At 27.7% G+C, this 14,739-nt stretch overlaps 1 protein-coding gene across 2 annotated transcripts in view; it reads left to right on the plus strand.

Moving 5' to 3' along the window:
- The first annotated feature begins 354 nt into the window (after positions 1-354).
- The window catches only part of ssh (Protein phosphatase Slingshot), a 176,889-nt gene continuing 162,504 nt past the window's right edge, over positions 355-14,739 (plus strand). For both annotated transcript variants that reach the window (XM_074116372.1, XM_074116373.1), the window contains exon 1: positions 355-606. In XM_074116372.1, coding sequence (XP_073972473.1) covers positions 550-606 — 57 coding nt within the window. In that variant the 5' untranslated portion in view covers positions 355-549. The remainder of the gene's footprint in view (positions 607-14,739) is intronic.

The raw sequence follows: 14,739 nt of genomic DNA on the forward strand, positions 1-14,739 counted from the left end.
TCAAAAGTCAACCATCTTTAATAATTCTAAATTTATAGAAAATTTAATTTCCAGCAATATCGTCTAATGAGACTAAATTCATTACATGAATTCTAAATTTGATAACGAAAATAGCGTCATCCTAGCTGAAATTCTTTTAATTGTAGTTTGAATATTGCGCGGGTTCTGTACTTTAGAGATTAGTTTGATAAAACTCCCTTAAAATAGAATTTATATTGATTTTATACTTTTTTAATCATTTAAAACAGCATTTTTACTTAAAAAAAGTATATCTTTATTGAATGAAGAAAGAATTTTTTTAAATAATTTTAACCTCTTAATACATGTGTAAACAGTTAAAAGAAATTGTGTAAGCAGTGATATTAAAGATGGCCGAGGAGGATTAGTGTTTTGGTAGCTACTATAATAAACATCTTTTTTTTTTTTTTTGACTATATATTTAATAATTGAATATGTTATCTGTTTATTATAGTATTAATGAAGTGATTAAATTGGTAAAAATGTGGGATTTATGTGCGAAGTGAAGGTGCAAAAGTTGTTCAAAGGGGAATGGCCCTAGTGACTGTTCAAAGATCTCCAAGTATAGGCAGTTCCCCTCCAAGTTCTGTAAGTAGATTTTCATTATTATTTTTTTATAAAAGTTCATTAAAAAGTTGGTTTTTGAATAAGATTTCAGTTCAATGGTTTTAATTTAAAAAAAAAAAATATATAGCTTATTGAAAAAGTATGTATTTCTCAATTATTTTAATCATATGACTTGTTTTTTTTAAAAAAAAGATCGAAGCTGTTTTACAAAAATGAGGTTTAACGTTAAATTCATCAGTTGATGTTTACCACTCTTACCAAAGTGTTAACACAAAAACGGCCACTTTTTTGGGGGGGTTTGGTTTTTGATTGAACTTGGTTGTTTTCTTTGTAGACTCAAGTTTTGCTTTTGGGCTATTCGAGAATTTGCCTTCAAGCTTCTGGTTACATTGTAAGCTTAAGCTCTTGAAAAGTCTTCGTATTTTTGGTTCAATTAAATTATTAAAAGATTGAAAGCTTTATTTGGAATAAAACCGCTGTTTGTTAATTTATAACCTCCGAGGAAGTTTATACGTTAAAAAGTATTTAATTTCTTAAAATTCTAACTTGAAGTTGTTCAATAGAAGTTTTTGTACTTTATTGTTTAATTTTTGGTTAAACCTCGTTTAATACTAAGTCTAATTTAAAATTATGACCCTCTCTGTTTGATGTTAAATTTTACATAAATTTTAAACAAAGTAAGGTTTGTTTACAGCTTAACGTTTCTTTTTATCAGAACTAGTATTAAGTTCGCTTGTATTATGAATTCAATTTATTATAATGACTGCTGAACAAAAGAAATCGTTAAAGTGTGGAAAATATTATTTCAAGAAACAGTTTTATGTCAAGGATAATTGTATTGCACAAGTGAATAATTCTCCTGCACCTTTCTAATGCCCTCATGTTCATTGAAATCCTTTTTCTTTACTCTATCTCTGTCATTGCCAATTTCAAGTAGGCTTTAGTTTTTACATTTTCCAAATTTTCCGAATAAAATTACGTACACCGTATTGTACCAATGTATTTTTTAAAAAATACAATCTGTTATATGTTAGTTGTTAAGTTCACCACTAGGTTGTACTTGTTTGTCGTCTCCTATATCTGACTTCAAATCAGTGAAAATACTTATTACATTTTCAAAGTTCAGCAAAAATTAAAGTAGACATGAAATTTCTGTACGAAATTTAAATTATTCATAGTGCTTTTGATGGTCCTTTCTCATTTTCAATGCAACAAAGAAATAGGTTGATTAAAACAATACAAATCTATTGATTCCTGCACATTATTATGTTTTTTTAAACATTCATCTGTGAAAAAAATTTGTGTAGTCTCCAGACTCCCAGCCCAGGACTTCTTGCCACTTACGCCAAACCTTGGACCATTCTCCATCTAGTTTTACTTCATAAATCAAACGCACGAAGTTAATAAATGCCATTATTACTGCAAAGTATTTTATCTGGATTGGTGACACTAATCTATTAAAACTTGTATTGCAATAATATCTCTTCATTCTGATCAAATATTCATGAATACTTCACCGAAATGTAGAGAAAAGTTAGCTCTATAACTAGTATAAATCGCAGTGTTTTAGTGATAATAGTTTATGAGATATAGACGGTTAAAGTTTTGTGTTTTTCAAATACGTTCAACTTTCAATCCATTATATCTCATTTCGTATTCATCAGAGTTCTATGATTTCTTTACCAAATTGTAAAGAATAGTAAGTTCTATAACTGGTATAAATCACAGTGTTTTAGTGATAATAGTTTATGAGATATAGACGGTTAAAGTTTTGTGTTTTGCAAATACGTTCAAATTTCAATCCTTTATTTCTTTTTTCGTATTCATCAGATTTAAAGGATTTCTCTACCAAATTGTAGAGAATAGTAAGCTCTATAACTGGTACAAATCGCAGTGTTTTGGTGATGATAGTTTAAGAGATAAAAAAGGTTAAAGTTTTTTGTTTTGCAAATACGTTCAAATTTCAATGCTTTATATCTCCTTTCGTATTCATTAGATTTCAATGATTTCTTTATCAAATTGTAGACAACAGTAAGCTCTATAAATGCTATGAATCTCAGTGTTTCAGTGATAATAGTTTATGAGATATAGAAGGTTAAATTTTTGTGTTTTACAAATACATTCAAATTTCAATCGTTTATATCTGCAATCGTATTCATTAGAATTCAATGATTTCTTTACCAAATTGTAGACAATAGTAAGCTCTATATCTGGTATAACTCGCAGTGTTTTTGTGATAATAGTTTATGTGATATAGAAGGTTAAAGTTTTCTGATGTTGCAAATACGTTCAAATTTCAATCGTTTATATCTCTTTTCGTATTCATTAGATGTCAGTGATTTCTTTACCAAATTGTAGACAATAGTAAGCTCTATAACTGCTATGAATCGCAGTGTTTTAGTGATAATAGTTTATGAGATATAGAAGGTTAAAGTTTTATGCTTTTGCAAATACGTTCAAATTTCAATGCTTTATATCTCCTTTCGTATTCATTAGATTTCAATGATTTCTTTACCAAATTGTAGAGAATAGTTAGCTCTATAACTGGTATAACTCGCAGTGTTTTGGTGATAATAGTTTATGAGATATACAATGTTAAAATTTTGTGTTTTCGCAAATACGTTCAAATTTCAATCGTTTATATCTCCAATCGTATTCATTAGAATTCAATGATTTCTTTACCAAATAGTAGAGAATAGTAAGCTCTATAACTGGTACAAATCGCAGTGTTTTGGTGATAATAGTTTATGAGATATACAAAGTTAAAGTTTTTTGTTTTGCAAATACGTTCAAATTTCAAAGCTTTATATCTCCTTTCGTATTCATTAGATTTCAATGATTTCTTTACCGAATTGTAGACAATAGTAAGCTCTATAAATGCTATGAATCGCAATGTTTTAGTGATAACAGTTTATGAGATATAGAAGGTTAAAGTTTTGTGTTTTACAAATAAATTCAAATTTCAATTCTTTATATCTCCTTTCGTATTCATTAGAATTCAATGATTTCTTTACCAAATTGTAGACAATAGTAAGCTCTATAACTGCTATGAATCGCAGTGTTTTAGTGATAATAGTTTATGAGATATAGAAGGTTAAAGTTTTCTCCTTTTGCAAATACGTTCAAATTTCAATGCTTTATATCTCCTTTCGTATTCATTAGATTTCAATGATTTCTTTACCAAATTGTAGAGAATAGTTAGCTCTATAACTGGTATAACTCGCAGTGTTTTGGTGATAATAGTTTATGAGATATACAATGTTAAAATTTTGTGTTTTCGCAAATACGTTCAAATTTCAATCTTTTATATCTCCAATCGTATTCATTAGAATTCAATGATTTCTTTACCAAATAGTAGAGAATAGTAAGCTCTATATCTGGTACAAATCGCAGTGTTTTGGTGATGATAGTTTAAGAGATAAAAAAGGTTAAAGTTTTTTGTTTTGCAAATACGTTCAAATTTCAATGCTTTATATCTCCTTTCGTATTCATTAGATTTCAATGATTTCTTTACCAAATTGTAGAGAATAGTAAGCTCTATAACTGGTACAAATCGCAGTGTTTTGGTGATAATAGTTTATGAGATATACAATGTTAAAATTTTGTGTTTTCGCAAATACGTTCAAATTTCAATCTTTTATATCTCCAATCGTATTCATTAGAATTCAATGATTTCTTTACCAAATAGTAGAGAATAGTAAGCTCTATAACTGGTATAACTCGCAGTGTTTTGGTGATAATAGTTTATGAGATATACAATGTTAAAATTTTGTGTTTTCGCAAATACGTTCAAATTTCAATCTTTTATATCTCCAATCGTATTCATTAGAATTCAATGATTTCTTTACCAAATAGTAGAGAATAGTAAGCTCTATAACTGGTACAAATCGCAGTGTTTTGGTGATAATAGTTTATGAGATATACAATGTTAAAATTTTGTGTTTTCGCAAATACGTTCAAATTTCAATCTTTTATATCTCCAATCGTATTCATTAGAATTCAATGATTTCTTTACCAAATTGTAGAGAATAGTAAGCTCTATAACTGGTACAAATCGCAGTGTTTTGGTGATAATAGTTTATGAGATATACAATGTTAAAATTTTGTGTTTTCGCAAATACGTTCAAATTTCAATCTTTTATATCTCCAATCGTATTCATTAGAATTCAATGATTTCTTTACCAAATAGTAGAGAATAGTAAGCTCTATAACTGGTATAACTCGCAGTGTTTTGGTGATAATAGTTTATGAGATATACAATGTTAAAATTTTGTGTTTTCGCAAATACGTTCAAATTTCAATGCTTTATATCTCCTTTCGTATTCATTAGATTTCAATGATTTCTTTACCAAATAGTAGAGAATAGTAAGCTCTATAACTGGTACAAATCGCAGTGTTTTGGTGATAATAGTTTATGAGATATACAATGTTAAAATTTTGTGTTTTCGCAAATACGTTCAAATTTCAATCTTTTATATCTCCAATCGTATTCATTAGAATTCAATGATTTCTTTACCAAATTGTAGAGAATAGTAAGCTCTATAACTGGTACAAATCGCAGTGTTTTGGTGATAATAGTTTATGAGATATACAATGTTAAAATTTTGTGTTTTCGCAAATACGTTCAAATTTCAATCTTTTATATCTCCAATCGTATTCATTAGAATTCAATGATTTCTTTACCAAATAGTAGAGAATAGTAAGCTCTATAACTGGTATAACTCGCAGTGTTTTGGTGATAATAGTTTATGAGATATACAATGTTAAAATTTTGTGTTTTCGCAAATACGTTCAAATTTCAATCTTTTATATCTCCAATCGTATTCATTAGAATTCAATGATTTCTTTACCAAATAGTAGAGAATAGTAAGCTCTATATCTGGTACAAATCGCAGTGTTTTGGTGATGATAGTTTAAGAGATAAAAAAGGTTAAAGTTTTTTGTTTTGCAAATACGTTCAAATTTCAATGCTTTATATCTCCTTTCGTATTCATTAGATTTCAATGATTTCTTTACCAAATTGTAGAGAATAGTAAGCTCTATAACTGGTACAAATCGCAGTGTTTTGGTGATAATAGTTTATGAGATATACAATGTTAAAATTTTGTGTTTTCGCAAATACGTTCAAATTTCAATCTTTTATATCTCCAATCGTATTCATTAGAATTCAATGATTTCTTTACCAAATAGTAGAGAATAGTAAGCTCTATATCTGGTACAAATCGCAGTGTTAAGAGATAAAAAAGGTTAAAGTTTTTTGTTTTGCAAATACGTTCAAATTTCAATGCTTTATATCTCCTTTCGTATTCATTAGATTTCAATGATTTCTTTACCAAATTGTAGAGAATAGTTAGCTCTATAACTGGTATAACTCGCAGTGTTTTGGTGATAATAGTTTATGAGATATACAATGTTAAAATTTTGTGTTTTCGCAAATACGTTCAAATTTCAATCTTTTATATCTCCAATCGTATTCATTAGAATTCAATGATTTCTTTACCAAATAGTAGAGAATAGTAAGCTCTATATCTGGTACAAATTGCAGTGTTTTGGTGATGATAGTTTAAGAGATAAAAAAGGTTAAAGTTTTTTGTTTTGCAAATACGTTCAAATTTCAATGCTTTATATCTCCTTTCGTATTCATTAGATTTCAATGATTTCTTTACCAAATTGTATAGAATAGTTAGCTCTATAACTGGTATGAATCGCAGTGTTTTAGTAATAATAGTTTATGAGATATACAAAGTAAAGTTTTGTGTTTTTGCAAATACGTTCAAATTTCAATCGTTTATATCTCCAATCGTATTCATTAGAATTCAATGATTTCTTTACCAAATTGTATAGAATAGTAAGCTCTATAATTGGTACAAATCGCAGTGTTTTAGTAATAATAGTTTATGAGATATACAAAGTTAAATCTTTGTGTTTTTGCAAATACGTTCAAATTTCAATCGTTTATATCTCCAATCGTATTCATTAGAATTCAATGATTTCTTCACCAAATTGTAGAGAATAGTAAGCTCTATAACTGGTACATATCGCAGTGTTTAGGTGATAATAGTTTATGAGATATACAAAGTTAAAGTTTTGTGTTTTGCAAATACGTTCAAATTTCAATCGTTTATATCTCCTTTCGTATTCATTAGATTTCAATGATTTCTTTACCAAATTGTAGACAATAGTAAGCTCTATAACTGCTATGAATCGCAGTGTTTTAGTGATAATAGTTTATGAGATATAGAAGGTTAAAGTTTTCTGCCTATTGCAAATACGTTCAAATTTCAATGCTTTATATCTCCTTTCGTATTCATTAGATTTCAATGATTTCTTTACCAAATTGTAGACAATAGTAAGCTCTATAACTGCTTTGAATCGCAGTGTTTTAGTGATAATAGTTTATGAGATATAGAAGGTTAATGTTTTCTGCTTTTGCAAATACGTTCAAATTTCAATGCTTTATATCTCCTTTCGTATTCATTAGATTTCAATGATTTCTTTACCAAATTGTAGAGAACAGTTAGCTCTATAACTGGTATAACTCGCAGTGTTTTGGTGATAATAGTTTATGAGATATAGAAGGTTAAAGTTTTCTGATTTTGCAAATACATTCAAATTTCAATCGTTTATATCTCATTTCGTATTCATTAGATTTCAATGATTTCTTTACCAAATTGTAGACAATACTAAGTTCTATAACTGCTATGAATCGCAGTGTTTTAGTGATAATAGTTTATGAGATATACAAAGGTAAAGTTTTGTGTTTTTGCAAATACGTTCAAATTTCAATGTTTTATATCTCTCTTCGTATTCATTAGAATTCAATGATTTCTTTACCAAATAGTAGAGAATAGTAAGCTCTATAACTGGTACAAATCGCAGTGTTTTGGTGATAATAGTTTATGAGATATAGAAGGATAAAGATTTCCGATTTTGCAAATAGGTTCAAATTTCAATCGTTTATATCTCCTTTCGTATTCATTAGATTTCAATGATTTCTTTACCAAATTGTAGACAATAGTAAGCTCTATAACTGCTATGAATCGCAGTGTTTTAGTGATAATAGTTTATGAGATATAGAAGGTTAAAGTTTTCTGCCTATTGCAAATACGTTCAAATTTCAATGCTTTATATCTCCTTTCGTATTCATTAGATTTCAATGATTTCTTTACCAAATTGTAGACAATAGTAAGCTCTATAACTGCTATGAATCGCAGTGTTTTAGTGATAATAGTTTATGAGATATAGAAGGTTAAAGTTTTCTGCTTTTGCAAATACGTTCAAATTTCAATGCTTTATATCTCCTTTCGTATTCATTAGATTTCAATGATTTCTTTACCAAATTGTAGAGAACAGTTAGCTCTATAACTGGTATAACTCGCAGTGTTTTGGTGATAATAGTTTATGAGATATAGAAGGTTAAAGTTTTCTGATTTTGCAAATACATTCAAATTTCAATCGTTTATATCTCATTTCGTATTCATTAGATTTCAATGATTTCTTTACCAAATTGTAGACAATACTAAGCTCTATAACTGCTATGAATCGCAGTGTTTTAGTGATAATAGTTTATGAGATATACAAAGGTAAAGTTTTGTGTTTTTGCAAATACGTTCAAATTTCAATCGTTTATATCTCATTTCGTATTCATTAGATTTCAATGATTTCTTTACCAAATTGTAGACAATACTAAGCTCTATAACTGCTATGAATCGCAGTGTTTTAGTGATAATAGTTTATGAGATATACAAAGGTAAAGTTTTGTGTTTTTGCAAATACGTTCAAATTTCAATGTTTTATATCTCTCTTCGTATTCATTAGAATTCAATGATTTCTTTACCAAATAGTAGAGAATAGTAAGCTCTATAACTGGTACAAATCGCAGTGTTTTGGTGATAATAGTTTATGAGATATAGAAGGATAAAGATTTCCGATTTTGCAAATACGTTCAAATTTCAATCGTTTATATCTCCTTTTGTATTCATTAGATTTCAATGATTTTTTTACCAAATTGTAGACAATAGTAAGCTCTATAACTGCTATGAATCGCAGTGTTTTAGTGATAATAGTTTATGAGATATACAAAGGTAAAGTTTTGTGTTTTTGCAAATACGTTCAAATTTCAATGTTTTATATCTCTCTTCGTATTCATTAGAATTCAATGATTTCTTTACCAAATAGTAGAGAATAGTAAGCTCTATAACTGGTACAAATCGCAGTGTTTTGGTGATAATAGTTTATGAGATATAGAAGGATAAAGATTTCCGATTTTGCAAATACGTTCAAATTTCAATCGTTTATATCTCCTTTCGTATTCATTACATTTCAATGATTTCTTTACCAAATTGTAGACAATAGTAAGCTCTATAACTGCTATGAATCGCAGTGTTTTAGTGATAATAGTTTATGAGATATAGAAGGTTAAAGTTTTCTGCCTATTGCAAATACGTTCAAATTTCAATGCTTTATATCTCCTTTCGTATTCATTAGATTTCAATGATTTCTTTACCAAATTGTAGACAATAGTAAGCTCTATAACTGCTATGAATCCCAGTGTTTTAGTGATAATAGTTTATGAGATATAGAAGGTTAAATTTTTCTGCTTTTGCAAATACGTTCAAATTTCAATGCTTTATATCTCCTTTCGTATTCATTAGATTTCAATGATTTCTTTACCAAATTGTAGAGAACAGTTAGCTCTATAACTGGTATAACTCGCAGTGTTTTGGTGATAATAGTTTATGAGATATAGAAGGTTAAAGTTTTCTGATTTTGCAAATACATTCAAATTTCAATCGTTTATATCTCATTTCGTATTCATTAGATTTCAATGATTTCTTTACCAAATTGTAGACAATACTAAGCTCTATAACTGCTATGAATCGCAGTGTTTTAGTGATAATAGTTTATGAGATATACAAAGGTAAAGTTTTGTGTTTTTGCAAATACGTTCAAATTTCAATGTTTTATATCTCTCTTCGTATTCATTAGAATTCAATGATTTCTTTACCAAATAGTAGAGAATAGTAAGCTCTATAACTGGTACAAATCGCAGTGTTTTGGTGATGATAATTTAAGAGATAAAAAAGGTTAAAGTTTTTTGTTTTGCAAATACGTTCAAATTTCAATGCTTTATATCACCTTTCGTATTCATTCTAATGAATACGAAATCTCAGTAATTCATTCTAATGAATTACATTGGTAAAGAAATCTATTTCAATGATTTCTTTACCAAATTGTAGACAATAGTAAGCTCTATAACTGCTATGAATCGCAGTGTTTTAGTGATAATACTTTATAAGATATAGAAGGTTAAAGTTTTCTGCTTTTGCAAATACGTTCAAATTTCAATCGATTATATCTCTTTTCGTATTCATTAGATTTCAATGATTTCTTTACCAAATTGTAGACAATAGTAAGCTCTATAAATGCTATGAATCGCAATGTTTTAGTGATAATAGTTTATGTGATATAGAAGGTTAAATTTTTGTGTTTTACAAATACATTCAAATTTCAATCGTTTATATCTCCAATCGTATTCATTACAATTCAATGATTTCTTTACCAAATTGTAGAGAATAGTAAGCTCTATATCTGCTATGAATCTCCGTGTTTTAATGATAATAGTTTATGAGATATAGAAGGTTAAAATTTTGTGTTTTTGCAAGTTTTTGCAAATACGTTCAAATTTCAATCGTTTATATCTCCAATCGTATTCATTAGAATTGAATGATTTCTTTACCAAATTGTTGACAATAGTAAGCTCTATAACTGGTACAAATCGCAGTGTTTTTGTGATAATAGTTTTTGAGATATAGAAGGTTAAAGTTTTCTGTTTTTGCAAATACGTTCAAATTTCAATCGTTTATATCACTTTTCGTATTCATTAGATTTCGATGATTTATTTACCAAATTGTAGATAATAGTAAGCTCTATATCTGCTATGAATCGCAGTGTTTTAGTGATAATAGTTTATGAGATATAGAAGGTTAAAATTTTGTGTTTTTGCAAATACGTTCAAATTTCAATCGTTTATATCACTTTTCGTATTCATTAGAATTCAATGATTTCTTCACCAAATTGTAGAGAATAGTAAGCTCTATAACTGGTACAAATCGCAGTGTTTTGGTGATGATAATTTAAGAGATAAAAAAGGTTAAAATTTTTTGTTTTGCAAATACGTTCAAATTTCAATGCTTTATATCACCTTTCGTATTCATTAGATTTCAATGATTTCTTTACCAAATTGTAGACAATAGTAAGCTCTATAACTGCTATGAATCACAGTGTTTTAGTGATAATACTTTATAAGATATAGAAGGTTAAAGTTTTCTGCTTTTGCAAATACGTTCAAATTTCAATCGATTATATCTCTTTTCGTATTCATTAGATTTCAATGATTTCTTTACCAAATTGTAGACAATAGTAAGCTCTATAAATGCTATGAATCGCAGTGTTTTAGTGATAATAGTTTATGTGATATAGAAGGTTAAATTTTTGTGTTTTACAAATACATTCAAATTTCAATCGTTTATATCTCCAATCGTATTCATTACAATTCAATGATTTCTTTACCAAATTGTAGAGAATAGTAAGCTCTATATCTGCTATGAATCGCAGGGTTTTAATGATAATAGTTTATGAGATATAGAAGGTTAAAATTTTGTGTTTTTGCAAGTTTATGCAAATACGTTCAAATTTCAATCGTTTATATCTCCAATCGTATTAATTAGAATTGAATGATTTCTTTACCAAATTGTTGACAATAGTAAGCTCTATAACTGGTACAAATCGCAGTGTTTTTGTGATAATAGTTTTTGAGATATAGTAGGTTAAAGTTTTCTGTTTTTGCAAATACGTTCAAATTTCAATCGTTTATATCTCTTTTCGTATTCATTAGATTTCAATGATTTATTTACCAAATTGTAGATAATAGTAAGCTCTATATCTGCTATGAATCGCAGTGTTTTAGTGATAATAGTTTATGAGATATAGAAGGTTAAAATTTTGTGTTTTGGCAAGTTTTTGCAAATACGTTCAAATTTCAATCGTTTATATCTCCAATCGTATTCATTAGAATTGAATGATTTCTTTACCAAATTGTAGAGAATAGTACGCTCTATATCTGCTATGAATCGCAGTGTTTTAGTGATAATAGTTTATGAGATATAGAAGGTTAAAATTTTGTGTTTTTGCAAGTTTTTGCAAATACGTTCAAATTTCAATCGTTTATATCTCCAATCGTATTAATTAGAATTGAATGATTTCTTTACCAAATTGTTGACAATAGTAAGCTCTATAACTGGTACAAATCGCAGTGTTTTTGTGATAATAGTTTTTGAGATATAGTAGGTTAAAGTTTTCTGTTTTTGCAAATACGTTCAAATTTCAATCGTTTATATCTCTTTTCGTATTCATTAGATTTCAATGATTTATTTACCAAATTGTAGATAATAGTAAGCTCTATATCTGCTATGAATCGCAGTGTTTTAGTGATAATAGTTTATGAGATATAGAAGGTTAAAATTTTGTGTTTTGGCAAGTTTTTGCAAATACGTTCAAATTTCAATCGTTTATATCTCCAATCGTATTCATTACAATTCAATGATTTCTTTACCAAATTGTAGAGAATAGTAAGCTTTATATCTGCTATGAATCGCAGTGTTTTAATGATAATAGTTTATGAGATATAGAAGGTTAAAATTTTGTGTTTTTGCAAGTTTTTGCAAATACGTTCAAATTTCAATCGTTTATATCTCCAATCGTATTCATTAGAATTGAATGATTTCTTTACCAAATTGTTGACAATAGTAAGCTCTATAACTGGTACAAATCGCAGTGTTTTGGTGATAATAGTTTATGAGATATAGAAGGATAAAGATTTCCGATTTTGCAAATACGTTCAAATTTCAATCGTTTATATCTCCTTTCGTATTCATTAGATTTCAATGATTTCTTTACCAAATTGTAGACAATAGTAAGCTCTATAACTGCTATGAATCGCAGTGTTTTAGTGATAATAGTTTATGAGATATACAATGGTAAAGTTTTGTGTTTTTGCAAATACGTTCAAATTTCAATGTTTTATATCTCTCTTCGTATTCATTAGAATTCAATGATTTCTTTACCAAATAGTAGAGAATAGTAAGCTCTATAACTGGTACAAATCGCAGTGTTTTGGTGATAATAGTTTATGAGATATAGAAGGATAAAGATTTCCGATTTTGCAAATACGTTCAAATTTCAATCGTTTATATCTCCTTTCGTATTCATTAGATTTCAATGATTTCTTTACCAAATTGTAGACAATAGTAAGCTCTATAACTGCTATGAATCGCAGTGTTTTAGTGATAATAGTTTATGAGATATAGAAGGTTAAAGTTTTCTGCCTATTGCAAATACGTTCAAATTTCAATGCTTTATATCTCCTTTCGTATTCATTAGATTTCAATGATTTCTTTACCAAATTGTAGACAATAGTAAGCTCTATAACTGCTATGAATCGCAGTGTTTTAGTGATAATAGTTTATGAGATATAGAAGGTTAAAGTTTTCTGCTTTTGCAAATACGTTCAAATTTCAATACTTAATATCTCCTTTCGTATTCATTAGATTTCAATGATTTCTTTACCAAATTGTAGAGAACAGTTAGCTCTATAACTGGTATAACTCGCAGTGTTTTGGTGATAATAGTTTATGAGATATAGAAGGTTAAAGTTTTCTGATTTTGCAAATACATTCAAATTTCAATCGTTTATATCTCATTTCGTATTCATTAGATTTCAATGATTTCTTTACCAAATTGTAGACAATACTAAGCTCTATAACTGCTATGAATCGCAGTGTTTTAGTGATAATAGTTTATGAGATATACAAAGGTAAAGTTTTGTGTTTTTGCAAATACGTTCAAATTTCAATGTTTTATATCTCTCTTCGTATTCATTAGAATTCAATGATTTCTTTACCAAATAGTAGAGAATAGTAAGCTCTATAACTGGTACAAATCGCAGTGTTTTGGTGATAATAGTTTATGAGATATAGAAGGATAAAGATTTCCGATTTTGCAAATACGTTCAAATTTCAATCGTTTATATCTCCTTTCGTATTCATTAGATTTCAATGATTTCTTTACCAAATTGTAGACAATAGTAAGCTCTATAACTGCTATGAATCGCAGTGTTTTGGTGATAATAGTTTATGTGATATAGAAGGTTAAATTTTTGTGTTTTACAAATACATTCAAATTTCAATGCTTTATATCACCTTTCGTATTCATTCTAATGAATACGAAATCTCAGTAATTCATTCTAATGAATTACATTGGTAAAGAAATCTATTTCAATGATTTCTTTACCAAATTGTAGACAATAGTAAGCTCTATAACTGCTATGAATCGCAGTGTTTTAGTGATAATACTTTATAAGATATAGAAGGTTAAAGTTTTCTGCTTTTGCAAATACGTTCAAATTTCAATCGATTATATCTCTTTTCGTATTCATTAGATTTCAATGATTTCTTTACCAAATTGTAGACAATAGTAAGCTCTATAAATGCTATGAATCGCAATGTTTTAGTGATAATAGTTTATGTGATATAGAAGGTTAAATTTTTGTGTTTTACAAATACATTCAAATTTCAATCGTTTATATCTCCAATCGTATTCATTACAATTCAATGATTTCTTTACCAAATTGTAGAGAATAGTAAGCTCTATATCTGCTATGAATCGCAGTGTTTTAATGATAATAGTTTATGAGATATAGAAGGTTAAAATTTTGTGTTTTTGCAAGTTTTTGCAAATACGTTCAAATTTCAATCGTTTATATCTCCAATCGTATTCATTAGAATTGAATGATTTCTTTACCAAATTGTTGACAATAGTAAGCTCTATAACTGGTACAAATCGCAGTGTTTTTGTGATAATAGTTTTTGAGATATAGAAGGTTAAAGTTTTCTGTTTTTGCAAATACGTTCAAATTTCAATCGTTTATATCACTTTTCGTATTCATTAGATTTCGATGATTTATTTACCAAATTGTAGATAATAGTAAGCTCTATATCTGCTATGAATCGCAGTGTTTTAGTGATAATAGTTTATGAGATATAGAAGGTTAAAATTTTGTGTTTTTGCAAATACGTTCAAATTTCAATCGTTTAT

Source organism: Rhodnius prolixus, unplaced genomic scaffold (assembly GCF_049639745.1).
Source record: "Rhodnius prolixus isolate KJV_2025 unplaced genomic scaffold, Rpr scaffold_13, whole genome shotgun sequence".
Classification (NCBI taxonomy): domain Eukaryota; kingdom Metazoa; phylum Arthropoda; class Insecta; order Hemiptera; family Reduviidae; genus Rhodnius; species Rhodnius prolixus.